This window comes from Drosophila teissieri, chromosome 3L, assembly GCF_016746235.2.
Source record: "Drosophila teissieri strain GT53w chromosome 3L, Prin_Dtei_1.1, whole genome shotgun sequence".
NCBI lineage: Eukaryota > Metazoa > Arthropoda > Insecta > Diptera > Drosophilidae > Drosophila > Drosophila teissieri.
Genome location: NC_053031.1, coordinates 23,501,837 through 23,521,361, shown reverse-complemented (window position 1 = coordinate 23,521,361; position 19,525 = coordinate 23,501,837). Strand labels below are relative to the sequence as shown.

Below are 19,525 nucleotides of genomic sequence, written 5' to 3'. Positions count from 1 at the left end.
AATTACAAGCTCCTAAGAGAGCCGGGTATTAATTACAAGTCAAGTCGTAAATCTAATAATGTCTTTCGTCATAAACCCCAATTCTAGGTCCCGTATTGAAAATGACCGACAGTATCATTAAACCGTTTCTGTGCGAGGTGATCGACAAGACAATCCTCCGAAATGAATGGGAGAAGTGGTTGAGGGCGTTTACAACATACCTCGAGGCCGAGGGTATTGTTACCGAGAAGCGGAAGAGGAGTAAGCTACTGCTTTTGGGAGGAGTCCAGCTACAGTCAGTAGTATACTCTCTACCTGGTGCGCTGGTGGAGCCCAGCGACGAAAATAAAAAAGACATCTATAATATCCTCATCGACCATTTAAATAAACACTTTTCACCGAAGCAAAACTCAACGTTTGAAAGACATCTATTCAGAGGCCTGACACCGTTGGACACAGAAAGCTTTGGTGATTTCATGTTGCGACTCCGCCAACAAATGCAACGATGTGCATTCGGATCCTCAAAAGCGGAGATTGAGGATATATGTCTAAAGGATAAAATCATAGATGTGTGGGCACCTCTAGACCTCAAGAAAAGACTTCTGGGAAAGGAGCATTCACTAGAGGAAGTTATCGAAGCATGTCAGGTTGAGGAGCAGATCAACAAAGAATCAAAAGAAATGACATCAAGACCAATTGCGGAACCCATCTGTAAAATTACACATCGTGGTTTTAAACAGAGTGGGGAGTGTCCCAGATGTGGAAAATTCGGACACACACACAACGACCCATCATGTCCGGCAAGAAATGTGACTTGCAATAAATGCTCGAAGCCTGGACACTTTGCCAGGAAGTGCCGAACTAACTTGAACGACCGATTCCTTAAGTCCCAAAGGAATAACCTGAAAAGGCCCCGCACGTATATTCGCTCTGTCGAAGAGGAGGCCACCAGCTCCAAATTCAAAAAGGGCGAAACACATTGCTTTAAAGTGTCAAGTGAAGATGAAGAGGAGTTCATACGATGCCGAGTGGGAGCCCGTGAAATTTCTTTGATTATTGACTCGGGGTGCAAGTTTAACCTTATCAGCCACGCGGACTGGTCTCTGCTAGTGAAGAGAAAAGCCACAGAACTCATACAGAAAAGCAATTCCGAGCCTATGCCTCTAATAAATTACTTCGAGTAATGTATATTTTCGAGGCCCCAATTTCCGTTGAGCCGGGTACCGAAGAGATTGCCTCATTTTACGTGATTGAAAATGGAGAACAATCTCTGCTGGGCCGAGACACGGCTATAGAATTAAAAGTCCTCCGACTGGGAAGAAACATTAACCGTATTGAGGAAATGGAGCCTTTTCCAAAATGGAAAAACATTGAAGTAAGCCTTTCCATAGATTATGATGTGAAACCCGTTCAACAACCAGTGAGACGAATCCCGGCAGCGCTCGAGGACAAAGTCATGAAAAAACTGGATGAAGCCCTGAGTCGAGATATAATTGAACCAGTCACGGGCCCGAGTGCTTGGATATCTCCCATCGTGCTTGCGTTTAAGGAGAACGGGGACATCCGCTTATGTGTCGACATGCGACTGGCAAACAAAGCAATCCTACGGGAAAACTACCCATTACCAACTTTCGACTGCTTTATGACCAGACTCAAAGAGGCTAAATTCTTCGCACGCCTAGACCTCAAGGACGCCTATCACCAACTGGCCCTTGTTGAATCGAGCCGGGAAATAACAACGTTCATAACTCCAAGGGGACTTTTCCGCTATAAGCGTTTGATGTTTGGAGTAAATTCTGCTCCCGAAATTTTTCAACGCCTTCTCGAGCAGATGCTATCTGCGGTACCTAACGCCATGAACTTCATCGATGATATCATCATCTTTGGAGCAACTGACCTCGAAATCGACAGCGCCGTAAAAGAAGTATGCCAAATCTTCCAGGAAAATAATGTCCTACTGAATAAAGAAAAGTGCATCTGGAAGACAAGAAAACTAAAATTCCTCGGACATATTTTATCCGACAAGGGAATAGAAGTCGACCCTGAGAAAATTGACGTCATCCGATCTTTCAGAGACCCAAAGAACAAAGAAGAAACGCGGAGCTTCCTCGGTTTGGTGACCTACGTCGGGAAGTTCATTCCGGACCTTGCAAGTCACACAGATCCTCTAAGAAAACTGCTGAAAACTGAAAGCAAATTCACCTGGGGCGAAGCCGAGAAAAATGCTTTCAGCAACCTAAAGAATCTTCTATCCAAGGTACCCAAATTATCATATTTCAATCCAAGGCATCGAACACGGGTGATTGCGGACGCCAGCCCGGTTGCCCTTGGGGCTGTGTTATTGCAATTCAAAGTCGACAACGAACCTTTAATAATTACCTTTGCTAGCAAGGCCCTGTCGGAGGTGGAGAAACGCTACTCCCAAACGGAAAAAGAGAGCCTAGCGCTGGTTTGGGCAGTGGAGAAATTTTACTACTATCTGGCAGGCCTGCACTTCGAACTCGTAACTGATCACAAGCCCTTGGAAGCCATTTTCAAACCAACATCCAAGCCCCCAGCTCGCATTGAAAGGTGGCTGCTGCGACTCCAGGCATATACGTTCACCGTTATCTATAAATCCGGAAAAGAAAACATATCAGATGCGTTGTCTCGACTCTGTCAACTACCGGCGGTAGAACCAATCGACCACAAGACGGAATACTGCATCCTTCGCGTCGTACAGAGCTCTATCCCAAGATCTATGACAATTCATGAAATAGCAGAGTCTTCCAAGAGGGATGAAGAGATTATGGATGCAATCAGTTGCCTGGAGAACGACTCCTGGAAGCCCGATAGTTCAGTGGGCTTCTACCCGTTTCAATATGAACTTTCAGGGGTTGGCTCGCTCCTTTTGAGGGGAAACCGTCTAGTCGTGCCAACATCTCTGAGAGTAAAAATACTGGAGTTAGCCCACGAAGGACATCCCGGCGAGACAGCAATGAAACGCCGCCTGCGATCCAAAGTATGGTGGCCACAAATAGACAGAGAGGCAGAAAAGTTTGTCAAAGCTTGCAGAGATTGTTGCCTGGTATCACAAGACATCAGGCCACCCCCTATGGACAGGAATCCTTTTCCCACTGGCCCTTGGATTTGGGTAGCGTCGGATTTACTAGGTCCGCTTCCCAACAATGAATATGTTCTAGTCTTCATTGACTATTTCTCACGATATATGGAGCATAAGTTTCTTAAAACCATATCTTCAACGACCCTGGTAGAGGCAATGAAAGAGATCTTCTGTAGACTGGGATATCCTGAGCACCTACGAACGGATAATGGACGCCAATATGTTAGCGAGGAGTTTTCTAACTACTGCAAAGCGTGCGGCATTAAACAAGTTCGAACCCCACCGTATTGGCCGCAAGCAAACGGGGAAGTTGAAAACATGAACAGAGCCCTTGTAAAACGCTTAAAAATAGCATACGCAAATGGGAAAAACTACAAAGAGGAAATCCAAAAATTCGTTCTTATGTACAACGTAACCCCACATGGAACAACAGGGTCTGCGCCCACAAAGCTGATGTTCAACAGAGTCATCCGTGACAAAATACCGGGCATTGGGGATATCTGCGAGAATACCTTAGACTCTGGAGAGAGAGATAAAGATATTATTGAAAAAAAATAAGGGAAAGCAGGCAGCCGACAAAAGAAGAGGGGCAAAGGAAGTCGATATAGAAGTGGGCGACAAGGTGTTTTTGAAAAACGTAGTGTTCCCAAACAAACTTACATCAAACTTCGACAAGACGGAATTTACGGTTTTAGAACGACACAATAATATTGTGGTGATCGAAGGGGGTGGTAAAAAACTAACAAGAAATGTCTCACATCTTAAGAAAGTTCCAGCTAGCCAAACGTATCCAGCCTCCTGCCCAACGCCGCAACCAGATGACAGCTTACCGGAATCAACACCTCCCCCGGAGAACGCAGTACTCCAGGCCACAGAAGGAAGCCTCGGGATCCAGCCACCCCTGCCGCCATTAAAGCTAAAACTTGTTAATAAAGGAGGGATGTGGCGACCGGCGTTGCCAACAACCAAGCATCGGGAGAGCAGCGACGGGAGAGACGCTACCGATGGCCTAGTGTCTGAGTGATTACTCCTTATTACTCCTGAGCGGACTGTCAAGCAGCGTGGATGTGCGAATACCATAAATCGGAATAAACGAACTGAATATATATATATAATATATATATTATCTATAAATCATAACGCGTGTTACTCTTAGTAAGCGGGTCATTACAGTTGCCATTTCTGACATTGATTTAGAGTGGCTTCCGTCATTATGTGATAGGAATCTATTTCAAAATTATAAATTAAATATTCGGCAGTTGTATGCACTAATGGTGCATCTGATCTTCATTACGTATTGGCACCGGAATTTCTCTTTTCCATTTATTCCTTTGCTGGAGCGTATGCAAATATTCATTCTTTCATTTTACCCAGAAATCTTTCCTCATTTTTTGGATAAGTCTCACCTATCCAAATTTCCGATTCTTTCATCTTCCATTGGTTCGACTATTTCTAAGGGGGTCTTCCAATCAAAAAATGACCTGGTGTTAAAACCTCTTGTTGGTCAATCTCATTAACTATAGTGTATAATGGTCTTGAGTTTAAACTCTACTGTTGATATTATTTCTGAATTATTAGATATCCATTTTCTTAAATTTTGTCCTACTTTTTGTAATTCGTTTGAAACTAGTTGGACAACATTTTTGGCGTCTTCTACAGAATTAGCTCCAGTCATTAGGTCATCCATGTAAAAATCGTTCCTTATTATTTCACTTACATTTTTATTTTGACATTTATCTGCTATGTCCACCAGAACTCTAGTAGCCAAGTATGGTGCAGATGCCGTACCATAAGTGACTGTTGTTAGTTTATAATTTTTAATTTTTTCTTCTGGAGAATTTCTCCATAAAATATATTGATATTTTTGGTCATTTTCATTTATTTTAATCTGACGGTACATTTTTTCAATGTCCGCAGAAACAACAAATTCCCATTTTCTCCATTTAACAATAATGTCAAAAATATCCTTTTGAACTCGTGGACCCACATTATGTCGTTCAAACTTTTGTTATTAGTGGTTTTTGCTGAAGCATCAAAAACTACTCTTAATTTGGTCGTGAGGCTTGAATCTCTAATCACAGCCTGGTGCGGCAAGAAATATTTGCATTCATTATTCACCTCAACCATGTGTCCTAAATCCATGTATTCTTTCATGAATTTAGTGTAGTCAACCTTAAGTTTTTCATTTCCTTGTAGTTTTTTTTCCAGATTCATGTAACAAGCTATGGCTTGTTTCTTTGAATCTCTAAGGTGACATCCTTCTTGAATGGAATTGACACAATGTATCACTCATCTGAATCCCTTTTTGTAGGTTTAATAAATTTATTTTCACAGATTTCAGACTCGATATCATTTTTTTCCTCTTCTTCAACTTCCCATTAGCGATCTAAATCTTTTAATTATATTGTTGTGGCTTTCTTTTCCTTTGGATTTTTTACATCCAGAAACTATCCACCCGAAATCAGTTTTTTGTCCAAGGAGTCTATTTGTTTAACTCCATTTTGCAAAATGTGAGTATATACGTTTGCTCCAATGATTAGATCAATACGACCTGGTTTATTAAATTCGGGGTCGGCTAATTTAAAGCCCTTCCATTTTTTCTGATCAACATTAATTGTGTTGACTGTTAGTGCTTTCATTAGCTTTGGAAGAACAAGTGCTTCAATTTCTAAATTTTTTGGAGAATTTTTGATCGAAATAATTGCCTTGTGCCTGGAAATGCACGTTCCTGTGGAAGATACTCCACTTATTTCTGTCTGTGAACGAACTTTTTTCAATTTAAGAATCTGTGCAAATTCTTCTGAAATTATTGTGCTTTGAGAACCACTATCAATCAAAGCTCTTAGCTTTTCAAAACATCCATTTCTCGACTTCACTTGAACCAAAGCCGTGGCTAACAAGGCTTGACCTCCACTGCACGATATTCCCTATCTTCAAGGAAATGCTACGTGATCGCTTGCATCTTTATTTAAGGGATGAAACCCACGCAGGAGTTCGTTGTTTATCCCAGATATCTATATCCTAACGCTCAGGCGTTGTTTATTTTAAGATAAGGCATTGCTGCAGCGTTTCACTAGCTGTACATACATTTCTTATGAAAATCCTTTTATATATTCATGTTCGTCTGAACAAAGACGGATCTGGTTCTTTTCACTAGGAAGTTTAATGTACCAGACTTAGTCCCACCTATCCTCAACAATCAAAGACTTTCCTTCAGTAGCAGCGCAAGGTACCTGGGCGTAACTAAACTGGAACTTGAACCTCACAGACAGATACAGAAAAGCTTCAATAGCACTCTCCACGTGCAAGAAAGCAATAGGGCTCAAATGGGGCATGACACCTTATATAGTAAACTGAATATATACGGCCATCGTCAGACCAATACTGCTGTATGGGGTCGTGTTATGGTGACCGGCCCTGAAAAAGAAATCCAGCATAAAAATGCTAGCAAAGATGCAAAGAGCCGCGGCACTCTGCATCAGCAGTGCTTTACACACCACCCCAAACGAAGCCCTAAACGCCATACTCAACCTCCCAAGCCCAGAACTAGCTGGCATGGAACAGGCCACGGCAATCAGGCTTATAGATACCAAATAGTGGAACCCACAAGAAGCGGGTCACTCAGGTATCTTAAAACACACTCAAATAGTCCCCTCCAGGACAGACTACTGCACTCCAACGGAGTACATACAAACACCGTTCAACACAATTATCCCAGAAAGGGACGAGTGGAACTCACAGACACCTGGCCCCCAGAATTCAATATGCTTCTATACGGACGGGTCAAAACTACAGAACAGAGTAGGAGGAGGAGTTTACTCCGAACAACTAGGCCTACGCATCTCGTTTAGACTCCCCGATCATTGCAGCGACTTCCAAGCTGAAGTAGCAGCAATAAGGGGGGCACTAAAGCATTTGAAAGCACTAAAACCGGAAAGCTCACACGTAAACATTTTCAGTGATAGCCAAGCAGCTATCAAATCGATTGGATCAATCTTAAGCCACTCAAAAACAGTATCAATTCGTAATCAGCCTTATATGGGTACCCGGACACAGGGACATAGAAGGCAACTTCATCGCAGATGAACTAGCTCGAGAAGGCACTACCACTCATACAAGAGATGGAGGCCATGAGTATGCCTTTAGCCACATGTAAACTACTACTTAGGGAAAACCTAAACCGAAACAAACAGACTATATGGGAAAATACCACACACTGTCGCCTAACACGCCAAATATGGCCAAAAATAAACTGAAAAAGAACGTCAAAACTCTTAAGGTTGACCAGAGCAAACCTCAGCACTGCTATGAGAGTCATCACAGGGCATTGGTTGATAGCCACCCATGCCAGAAGACTAAATTCCCCGTATAATGATTTCTGCCGTAGCTGTAGGGACGAAGAAATGGATGAAACGGTAGAGCATCTACTATGCCACTGCCCAGCATTGCAAGCGAAAAGACTTGCTCAACTAGGAAGCAGATTCCTGATAGACACGTCCGACCAATCCGACACCGATCCACATCGGATACAAAAATTCACCAGCGCCTCTGTCTGGGGAAACTACTAACTTCACACGAACCTCGACGGGTAAAAGGGGATAACACACACGGTATCACAATGGACCTCTAATCGTCTTAGTGCGTCCGATAACCGACGGCCGGTAAAACCTAACCTAACTTAACCTAATGCAACCTAGGGCTTCTGTTGAGTTGCACGGATTCTGCGATGCTTGCATATCAGCGTATGTAGCGTGCGTATACATGCGATCGGAGACTAATGGAGAATCTACAGTCCATCTGCTCTGTGCCTTATCAAGAATAGTTCCACTAAGGCCTTAGCAATACCAAGATTAGAACTTTTCGCAGCGCTTTTAATGGCTGAGGTAATCGTAAACGTCAAGGAATCCATAGATTTCGATTGCGTATTTCATTAATGCTCAGACTCGTCTATTGTGTTGGCGTGGATTCGGCGATTTCCGAGGGTCGTGTATCCCGAGAGAATTGCTGGAGCATTCCCTTTGGACCTCCATTCCTCCTGCAAATTTAATCGAATTGACTTCGTCAGTTAGACTACTTAGTCTTCAGAGAATCATCCAGCAGATTTATTTTGCAAACGAGTATGGATTTCTTAGTCAGGGCAAGCTGTTTCCACAGAAAAGCAACCTGTTATTTCGAGTCGGCTTCGGTACGCAAACTTGGACTACGATACGAGGCAACCGATACTTTTACCAAAGGATCATCCAGTCACCAAGGCACTCATCGTTTATTATTATAAGACATATTTGCATGCTACCACATTACGGCAAAGGTTCTGGCCGATTGGAGGACGCAAGTTCGTTGCTAGCGTCATCAAAAAATGCGTCCGATGTTTTAAAATGAAGCCTGTGACTTTGGAGCACGTAATAGGAAGCCTGCCAGCAAATCGAGTGCAGTGTATTCCAGCATTTCATACTCTTCTCTCTCATCTTTTTGCTCTTCTTTTCTTTCTCACTAAGCTGCCGCGTTATCTATTCAGCTAAATTACTTTTGTATGCTAATTGCCTATAGGTTTATATTTTGAGGTCAAGCTTTCGCTTACCTCCAAATAAACCAGATCACAAATAAACAGAGTATATATTAATATATCCTATACGTGCGTTCTAATTAATTAGAATCCCAAGGGTGGCATATTGGTTTATATAGAGATTTTTGGGTCGACGTGGATAATGTTAAGCTATTCTCTGCAACAATGCCAAATATATTATACAATCACTTAAAGGCCTTGACGATATAATTTTTTAGATAAGCTTAAGACCAAATTACAAAGCATTGCTTTGCGGTTTACCGACGGCAATTTGTTCATACATCGTTACGACATCGAGTCGTAACCGTCTGCCGACGTTACTTCGTCTGATCGAACCGTTCTTTACAACATCGATCCGCAAGCATCTACCGAGATCGATCCGTTCTCTGCAACATCAAGTCGCAAGTCTGCCGGCGTACCAACCATCGTTTTAAGCCCCACTTCTCTTTCACGCCTAGCGTTTTCTTTCACCGACATTGGACTCCCCTTTTTAACTCTGTACGAACTAGGCTAGACTACAAGACTTTTGAAGACCGCTAGGGAAATTTATGTTGTCCGGTCAACCAGAAAGTGGGTTCCAAATGCCTTGCTTGCATTTATCACTGGCATTGCTACATTCTTGAGACTAGAAGTTTAATACTTAGGTCGGATAAGACGCACCGATTCCGTCTCTTTGTCGTTCTACCGAACCTTTGAAGCCGACCACAAAATCTCAGAATCATTGTCACCTGGGAACGGAAATAAGTTTGCACTCGATCGTACCCTGTTCGTACCCTGAACTTTGGAAATCGTAATTACTACGATTGTTTGATATCTTGCGACAGAAATTCATGAATTCTGAAAAACCGCTTAAACAAATTATCGGAAGTCGGCTTTGTTAAATGGATTATAGCCTTGTTATAAATCAATGATTATACATATTTTGTTTTGTTTGTTTCAGCCAATGGCGTTTCGGATATTGAAATTATCAAAATTGAGGGCCTGGTACCATAGCAGACAACCCATTAGTTTGTGTATTGACACGTCTTAGCTTCGAAGCGAACGGTCCGAATGTATTTTTCCGCTTGTCAAGACCAGCGGCGGTTTTTAATAAATTCTTTATAATTCTATTTTTTCTTAGCTTTTCTGTTTTTTTGTTTTCTTTATTCTCTCTTTCGTGCGTTGTCCGCAGAGCTGTTTGGTGTTGTTCTTTGGTGCTCGCTTGAAAGTGTTGATTTTGTGTTTTTTCTTTGTACGGTGGTCCTCAAATGTTTCTAAGATCGGCAGCTAAAAATGATTCGAAGCAACCCGATCAATCCGCTGTGGAGAGATTCCACCTTGGGATTGCTAGAGATTCCGCATTGTCCGCACTAGTTTCTCAACCGGTGATTCCATCTGTCCCAATTAGTTTACCACCGCAAAGGAAAATTGCGATGGGATTACCGGCATTTCGGAATGATCCGTAAAAAAAAAACGAGAAGTCATTTAATTAGCCATTGCCCTCTATTTTTTGCTGGCTTTTAATACAACTTACCTGAAAACTTGGATCCCGAACCTTCCTTTTTGGTGGCAAAACTAGTATGGCCGGTTAGACCTTTCCGAGAACGTAGAACTCGTTTGCCTGGTGCCTGCTGTACACTGCCCACGGCTTCGTATTGACTGTGCAAGTCAGGCGAAGGAAGTTGGGAAAACAAGAGTTTGAAGAACTAGAGTGTGGAGTAAGAGAGCGTGAAGAATGTGTGGAGAAGAAGACTTTGCAGGACGAGATAATGCAGAAAAGAAGGCGTGACAGACGGGAGAGCGAGACGGCACGAGTTAGAATTGGACGGCAGAAGAACAGAAAGAAAGGAGCAAGATCGCTACATTTGGCATGAATCGAGACACAAATCGAGACACAGGTCCTTGAGGTCGATGAAGAGATAGTACGATTAGAATTTGAGGACTTGCTACAATATAAATCGATATTAGACCCTGACGTTGACACGGCGAGTCTGATAGTGCTTCAGCAGGAGAACACGTGCGCGTGGCACGTAGCGTAAATCTAGCTGGAGCCCGAGCAATAAATCGAAGCAGAATTGGGGTTGACAGGTTGTTGTTTCGCGCAGCGGTGTCCTGGAAAACACAGCCATTGGCCACCTTGTTTGTCTATCGCAGCAATTCCTTGCGCAAATAGACTTCACCCACCCACGTAGGACATTGGAGTGCGCGAGTTTCGCAGGAGCAGCATCTGAGAACAGTAATGCCGCTAGGGGCTAAAATAAATTTCCTTAAATTTACAAAACCTGGTGGGCTAACACACAAAATCTTCTGAGCTAGCCACATTAGACTTAGGGGTAAGCTCCTACGTCTTATTGAATCTTTCTAACGAGCAGTAGCACCTCTTTACGAGGTAAGGATGACGTAACATACTAAAGTTCTGATATCAACTTTTGTTCCGAAAAATTACTTAGCACATAACTGGCGATTATTGCACATTTTATTAAAGTTACCAATTTGGGATCGCTTACTGGAATGGAAGTGCGCACAATATATCAATTTACAAGACTAATAAAAAAATGACAAAAAATCAAAACGTTTTATCTGCATGCTTAATCTCAACTTTCTAGCTTTTAAACGAGGGTAGTCCGATAAGTAGTCCGCCTTACCGCCTGATGGAGCCAGAGTAATTTATTATCGTGTCGTACATTCTCTTAGACGGCTACTGTCGAAATTTCAGCCGGATCGGACTCGTAGTTTTGTTTTAACTGCGTGTAAAAGCGGGACTGTCCGAGGATTTAAAGAAATGAAGAAAAAGCAATATCGGTCGGTGATTCTTGTTTCTGGAAGGGAAATCGCGTAATAAAATCAAAGAGCGTTTGGATGCTGTGTACGGTGACTCTTCTTCTTTCATGGCAACAATCAAAAATTGGTTAATACATTTTAACGTCGTTTTTTGATTAGGCACGGGTGCCCCGAAAACGACTACCACGGAGGATAACGTAACAAAAATACACGATCTCGTATTGGCAGATTGAAGGTGCGAGAGATAGCTCAGACCGTAGGCATTTCAAAAGATCACGTGGTTCATATCCTGCATGAAATTTTGGGCATGAGAAAGCCCACTCCGGACAACAAGCGCAACCATGAGACACTTCAGAGCAGTGTTTGACCAAAGACATTAGAATAACAAGATCCGTAACGGCCATACATTGGTTTTGCACTATGCAGCCACTTTTTTGGTGACGACTAAAATTGCTCTTTTCGCTCGCCTAAAATTGAGAGCGTAAAAATCTAAAAATATAATTGTTTTGCTTGTGTGAGTAAAAACATTAAAGGAGATAGTGTGTATGTGTGCGTGCTTCTGCTGGAAGACGATTTTCGGGACGAAATCAATTTTAATATAAGAAACAAATTTGATTAATGTTTTGGTCGATTTCGATTCAAAACTATTATGGTTTAAAAGAAGTTTTATTAATATTCGTTTGATAAAATCGCTTTTTTAAAAACAACAAATACAAAATAATACAATAAATACAAAATTCATATTAAAAAATGAATATATATAAAATAAATAAAACAAGAGAGAACGCTATAGTCGAGTTCCCCGACTATCTGATACCCGTCACTCAGCTAGTGGAAGTGCGAAGGAGAGTCTTTAACACTGACAGTTTTTGGCGGCTTTTGGGCGTTAGAGTGGGCGTGGCAAAATGTTTTTTGGCAAATCGATAGAAATTTACAAGTCTAATAGAAAAATGAAAAAATATCAAAACATTTGGGCGGTTTGTGGGCGCTAGAGTGGGCGTGGCAAAAAGTTATGTGGCAAATCGATCACAAGACTAATACAAAAATGAAAATATATCAAAACATTTTTCAAAAGTGTGGGCGTAGCAGTTTTGGGCGGTTTGTGGGCGTTAGAGTGGGCGTGGCAACATGAATCGACAAACTTGCGCTGCGTCTATTTCTCTGGAGTCAGTATGCTTAATCTCAACATTCTATCTTTTGTAGTTCCTGAGATCTCGACGTTCATACGGACAGACGGACGGACGGACAGACGGACAGACGAACGGACAGACGGACATGGCCAGATCGACTCGGCTATTGATCCTGATCAAGAATATATATACTTTATATGGTCGGAATCGCTTCCTTCTGCCTGTTACATACTTTTCAACGAATCTAGTATACCCTTTTACCAAAGACATTAGAATAACAAGATGCGTAACGCCATACAATTTTTTTGCACACGATTTTTTTGTGGTGGCTTTTCAAGTGGCTTTTCGCTCTCTCGAAATTTTATTCAAAAGCCAGGGAGCGGAGAGCTCTAGAGCCACCAGCTCTCGTGTACGCATACAGCGACAGCTGACCACTGTATTGGTGCACACGTATGCACATGCATTGTAAAAATGACAAAATATGCCCTTCATCTTAGAAGTTCTTAGACTTTAAATCTATATTATTTTTTATAAATTGACACCACTTAAAAACTCTAGTCTTGCATTGCCTTAACATAACAATTATTCAAATTTAACACAGAAATAATAATAGCACAATCTATGTACAAAAAAATGCGTAATAATTTTAAAAGATGACTTTATATTAGAATAATTGTCATTAGAGTATTCACCGTGCGACGTGTGAAAAATATAAGAAGACAATGATTCTTCGGTGCTTATGTCCGCACTTCGTGCTTCAAGAAATCAATTTTGCAATAAACAGATTCCATATTTTTATTTATTTTATAAATATTAATTTTTTAATATGAATTAGTTGTATGAAATATTTACTTTTGAAATGTAATTTCTTTTTTTGGAAATTCTTTGTTTTAAATTACAGTAGTAATAATAATTTACTTTGTATACGTTTTAATTATTTACTGTAGTTATTTAGTCAAATTACTAGTATGAAAATTAAGCATTTTCAGTATTTAAAATGCAACTAAGATTCATTTAAATTAGTTTCTTATATTTCATTTTGTTGTTTTTAAAACAGCCCGCAATTATGGGTAGGCAGAAAAGCGCGCCAATTTTTTTTGTTTTTTCTTTTAATACGTTTTTTTTTTCTCTTAAAACGTTTGCTTAAAGCTGACTATACGTATAGCTCCTCGATTTTTTTAAATTTCGCTATATAATTGTATTTATAATCAATTAAAGTCGTTTTGTTGCATTGGTAAAGTACGGAAATATATTACATATATTACATATTAATAATTATCAATATAAATATAAATATAAATATGTAACCGGTAGCTAATTCGAGCGGCGATTATCAAACGAATATTAAAAAAACTTCTTTCAAACCATAATAGTTTTGAATCGAAATTGACCAAAACATTAATCAAATTCGTTTCTTAGATCAAAATTGATTTCGGCCCGAAAATCGTCTTCTAGCAGAAGCACGCACACATACACACTATCTCCTTTAATGTTTTAACTCACACAAGTAAGACAATTCAATTTTTAGATTTTTACGCTCTCAATTTTAGGCGAGCGAAAAGAGAGCAATTTTGGTCGTCACCAAAAAAGTGGCTGCATAGTGCAAAACTAATGTATGGCCGTTACGCATCTTGTTATTATAATGTCTTTGCTTTTACTCTACGAGTAACGGGTATAAATATAGAATCTGTTTATTGCAAAATTGATTTCTTGAAGCACGAAGTGCGGACATAAGCACCGAAGAATCATTGTCTTCTTATATTTTTCACACGTCGCACGTTGAATACTCTAATGACAATTATTCTAATTTAAAGTCATATTTAAAAATTATTATGCATTATTATGTACATAGATTGTGCTATTATTATTTCTGTGTTGAATTTAAATATTTGTTATGTTAAGGCAATGCAAGACTAGAGTTTTTAAGTTGTGTCAATTTATAAAAAATAATATAGATTTGAAGTCTAAGAACTTCTAAGATGAAGGGCATATTTTGTCATTTTTACAATGCATGTGCATACGTGTGCACCAATACAGTGGTCAGCTGTCACTGTATGCGTACAAGAGAGCTGCTGGCTCTAGAGCTCTCCGCTCTGTGGCTTTTGAACAAAATTTCGAGAAAGCCTGGAGCCACTTGAAAAGCCACCACGAAAAAATCGTGTGCAAAAAAATCGTATGGCGTTACGCATCTTGTTATTATAATGTCTGGTTTGGCGTTGTTTAAACGAAATCCGAAGGAGACCAAGAAACAGTCGAAACAGTGGACTTCACCCGGCGAAAGTGCTTCGAAGAAGGCGAAGACTGTCACATCGGCCGGAAAGGCGATGGCCACCGTTTCACAAGGTGTGATCCATATCGATTACCTGGAGAAGGGCAAAACGGTCACAGAGCGAATTACGCCGAATTATTGGGCCGATTCGACACCGAATTGAAGAAATAACGGACCCACTTGGCAAAGAAAAAAGTGCCCTTTCACCATGATAACGCAACGTCTCACAAGTCCGCCCTCGCCAATTGGCCTACGAACTGCTGCCCTATCTAACGTATTCTCCAGATTTGGACCCGTGCGTCTACTTTCTGTTTCCAAACTTAAAAAAGTCACTCGCCTGACAGAAATTTCAATCGAATGAGGGATCATCGCCGCCGCGGAGAAGCAGATCTCGAGAAAACGTATTTTTCAGACGGATTGAATAAATGGGAGTGTACAGAGCTAAAAGGAGACTATGTTGAAAAACAAATCACCACTTTTCCAAAACTTTTGTTTTTTTTTGTAGGCTAAGTACTTATTGGACCACCCTCGTAGTTACTGAGATCTCCTGCTACCAGTTACATACTTTGCAAAGAATCTAGTATACCCTATTTCTCTAGGGTCAAGGCCCAAGCTACTCTATCTGGACAATGACTGGAAAAAAAACCTTAAGCACCATCACAATTTCCTTTTCAATAAACCAATTGACGAGCCGGAGAGATGACGCGAGATGCCAATCCTCCAAAAAATGTTTTATATTGCGATTAACGTCCGTGTTCTATATAATGCCAAATCAAAACGTAGCTCTCGCCCACACATTTTGAAACTTTTTATTGGATTGGGTACCTCAAATTCTGCGGACTTCAGAGGTTTTAGCGACTCATGGACATGCCAATAATACAAAATTTCTTAGCGATAGGTTGACACGATGACTTGTAAAGAAGACTCCCTATTACATTTCATTGTTTATACAAATGTACATTGCTCACACACAAATTCATATCTGCTAAGAAATATACTCGTATTTTTGTATTCTTTGGTTTGTGGAAATGAATATAAATCTGCAAAGACATTAGAATAACAAGACGCGTAATGGCTATACATTGGTTTTGCACTATGCAACCACTTTTTTGGTGACGGCCAAAAATGCTTTCTACGTTCGCATAAAGCTAAGAGGGTAAAAATCTAAAAATATAATTTCCTTGCTTGTGTGAGTAAAAACAATAAACGAGATAGTGTATACGTGTGCGTTCTTGAGCTAGAAGACGATTTTCGGGTCGAGATTAGTAGTGATCTAAGAAACGAATTTAATTAATGTTTTGGTCAATATCGATATAATTGAATAAAATATTATTTAAAAATTGATACCGTAACTATTGTTTTTTAAAAGTTTTTTTTCGTAATATTCGTTTGTTAAAATCGTCGTTCGAGTTAGCTACCGTTTACATATTTATATTTATGTTGATAATTAAAAATTAATAATAATATAATATAAGGTTGTCAAATATCTCCCTTCCGCTTTTTTGCTCTTCATTCAATGACTTTTTGTATCCAGCCTTCTGCAGATGGCTCAAAATGGTTTGGTGACTAACTCCCAACGGTCTAACTCGATGTATTTCATGATTTGATCGGTCTTTGTCGTCATAGGTCTTCCGCCGGCTGGCTTATCCATGGTGTCGTTTTCACCGGCTCTGAATCGTCGAAACCATTCCTCCGCGGTTCGAAGTGTAAGAGTACCATCCCCCAAAACACCATTAATCTCACGGAATGTTTCTCTAGCGGATTTGCCTTTAACGAAGGAAAACTTTAAAATAGCGCGAATTTCGGCGTTAGTGAACTCCATGTTTACTCGTCTATAACTGTTGAACGCAATATCCAAACTGATCATGCATAGCGTTGTTTTGTAGGTTATGTTAAGACCTTACAAATTATGTATAGTGTTGCCAGATACGAGCTCTTTGTACATAGCCGGGAAATTCATAAGACAAAAAAGCGGAAGGGAGATATTTGACAACCTTATATACATACATATATGTAATAATCGGTACAGCACGCGGAGGCCATTACAATTGTAATGGGGTCCTATATTATCACTACTTATCGCAATTACTATTCGCGCTTATATTATTTGTTTATGTTTATTGCAAAATTTATTTCTTGAGACTCTAATTGCCGACGTAAATCAAGAATCATTGCATTTGGCATATTTTGTCAAATTTACAATGCATGAGCATACGTGTGCACACATACATAAATAAATTCGCCTGGAGCCAGCAGAAAAAAAACGTATGGCGTTACACCATCTTATTATAATGGGGTTTGTCTGCACAATAGCCACGAAGAAAATTAATTCCCTGGAGTATCTCCTATTCTAATGTATTTTACATGGCATGTTCTTTTTAACTAATTAAATTATTTTTTGCCCAAAATCTACCACAATCAACAAATGTTGATCTGATGCTGCGAAATGATAAACCTCTTATTGTAAAAAAACAAATTTAATGGTCATACTGAACATAGCAATAGTACCATAAAGCAACGCATTTATATATGTGCTCAGCAAATAGTAATTTTGTATATTGTTTCTGAATTACAAAAGTTTATGTGACATTTTATTTAACTGTATTTTTAAGCATAAACATCACGCTGAGCTTTTTCCCAAGCTGCAATTGGGCCATGCTCTGGGCGGTATTTCACATTGCAACCATCTTGCTCAAGGCGGTTGTCATCGCGCAGTTCTTCATAACGCTCACGTTCGTATTTTGTGAAACCCCACTTCTTTGAAACATAGATCTAAAAAATATATAAGGAAAAGCAAATCATTACCAAATGGATTTTTTAAACTGTAAACATAAATATAATATATAATATATATTTATTAAATATATTATATATATATAAAAATATATATTTATTAAATATATTTTATATATATAAAAATATATATTTATTAAATATATTTTATATTTATAAAAAATGTATATATATATGAAATATTGTTTTTCTCCAATACATATTTTTTGTAATATTAGTAATATTGAATTCGGTCGTTAACAAAAGCTCATAAACGTTTGAGCAATGAAAAATGAAATAAAAGCGAAAACAAATTTCTAAATTTTTCGTTCAGAGGTGTTTGGTTTAAATCTACTACTATTAACGGTATATTTACTAAGTGTCGGTGGAAACCCTTTAATGCGAGGCAAGGGAATAAATAAATAATTGGTAACTTGCCTTCTGACGTCCAGGGAACTTAAACTTTGCACGCCTCAAAGCTTCAATAACTTGAGCCTTGTAACGATCGCTAGAGCGGACAGACATAATGGGTTGACCAATACGAACTCGAGCAACTGTACCCTGCGGCTTTCCAAACGCTCCACGCATTCCAGTTTGAAGCCTATTAAAAGTGCAAAAGAAGCCATGAAAATACAGTAATTTACACAAATGTGAACTATTATTTACCTATCAGCTCCAGCGCACGACAACATTTTGTTGATACGAATGACGTGGAATGGATGCAGCCGCATTCGAATGTGGAACTGGTCCTTACCGCAGTACTTTACCAAGTACTTGTTGCAACAAATGCGTCCAGCTTCCAAAGCTTCACTACTCAGCTGTTCATATTCATCAGAAACCAAATGAACACAAAGAGGAAAATCCTCTACAGTAGCTTTTTTCCTTCCCAAATCAAATATACGAATTTTGGGGTCGGGGACACCACGACAAAATCGAGATTTAGGGTACGGCTTATTTTTACAATAGCGGTAGCTGCATAAAATTAGATTTATACTGAAGACCCGGTTAATACAAAATGATTGATTTACTTACCATCTTGCTGGTCGTCGTCCCATTTTGACTCCTGGAATATAAAACAAATAAATACGATATTTAGTTACATTACAGAACAAAAACGAAACTTGGTAAGCTAATATAAGCTGATATTAGATCGAAATATTTCAGATTTCAAGAGATCATTTAAAGAGCTCAGTCACCTCTTCCAACGAAGCACACGAGAAAAGGAAGAAACATCAACCGGAAGCAGAAAATGTTTCCTAGAAAAACCGATGTTCTTGTACGTGAGGTTCGCGATTTTCTTATTTTTGAAACGATTTAATTACATAGCCTTCATGCCTTATATGTTGTTCTCACTACAAACTACATACCCGACAAATTTCATGTGTTCGTATCACCCGACACATTTCTATTTAAATACAAAATATTTTTCCTGTTTAAGCTTCAAAACTAAAAACTGAAAATAAAAGATAATCTTTTTTTAAATATAAGCAAGCATTCTATAGTCGATGCAATTATTATAGCAGAACACTACATATGCTTGCAACGCAGTTTCCTGCTTATCATAACTTTGTCATTGATATTCGTGCAGATAAATAAAATAAGTAGATTGGCTTTAATCCGAACTATTTTATTATATATATATTTATTCTATATATCTGTTTGGCTTTTAGACAATGTATGTAACATATACAGAACCATAGAAACGACCGGTAAAATTGGAGGGTTTTCAAAAAGTCAATTCTTAAACAAGACTCTTACCTATTAAGAAGCTTTGACAGAACTTTAAACAAGCCCCAGGCAGCGAAGGTTTTTTGGATGCGCGTCTGATTTATTTGTGCACGCAGAAAAAATTATAAACTCAGGCATGCTAAGGTAATCTTTTTGAATCTTTTGTTATCGTTTTCAGCTGCCATGGTTTTCGCAAAATGTTGGCCATCGTTTTCCTATCG

General features: G+C 39.5%; 2 protein-coding genes across 2 annotated transcripts; one reads left to right on the top strand and one right to left on the bottom strand.

Moving 5' to 3' along the window:
- Positions 1–1,162: 1,162 nt before the first annotated feature.
- LOC122618018 (uncharacterized protein K02A2.6-like) lies at positions 1,163–11,772 on the top strand. Its single transcript, XM_043794141.1, has 2 exons — positions 1,163–3,336; positions 11,634–11,772. The coding sequence occupies exons 1-2, from the start codon at positions 1,163–1,165 to the stop codon at positions 11,770–11,772; spliced, it is 2,313 nt and encodes a 770-aa protein (XP_043650076.1).
- A 5,560-nt stretch (positions 11,773–17,332) lies between these two features.
- LOC122616046 (60S ribosomal protein L10) lies at positions 17,333–18,882 on the bottom strand. Its single transcript, XM_043791295.1, has 5 exons — positions 18,773–18,882; positions 18,609–18,639; positions 18,243–18,548; positions 18,015–18,177; positions 17,333–17,576 (listed from the first exon to the last, which is right to left on the bottom strand). The coding sequence occupies exons 1-5, from the start codon at positions 18,807–18,809 to the stop codon at positions 17,412–17,414; spliced, it is 702 nt and encodes a 233-aa protein (XP_043647230.1). The 5' UTR covers positions 18,810–18,882; the 3' UTR covers positions 17,333–17,411.
- Positions 18,883–19,525: the final 643 nt, after the last annotated feature.

Coding starts and splice junctions, on each gene's coding strand:
- LOC122618018 (XM_043794141.1), top strand. CDS start 1,163: ATGTATATTTTCGAGGCCCCAATTTCCGTTGAGCCGGGTACCGAAGAG. Junction 3,337..11,633: donor TTTTCTAACTACTGCAAAGC/GTGCGGCATTAA, acceptor TCGTATTGGCAG/ATTGAAGGTGCGAGAGATAG.
- LOC122616046 (XM_043791295.1), bottom strand. CDS start 18,809: ATGTTTCTTCCTTTTCTCGTGTGCTTCGTTGGAAGAG. Junction 18,549..18,608: donor GGACGACGACCAGCAAGATG/GTAAGTAAATCA, acceptor AATTTTATGCAG/CTACCGCTATTGTAAAAATA. Junction 17,577..18,014: donor AGTTCCCTGGACGTCAGAAG/GCAAGTTACCAA, acceptor TATATTTTTTAG/ATCTATGTTTCAAAGAAGTG.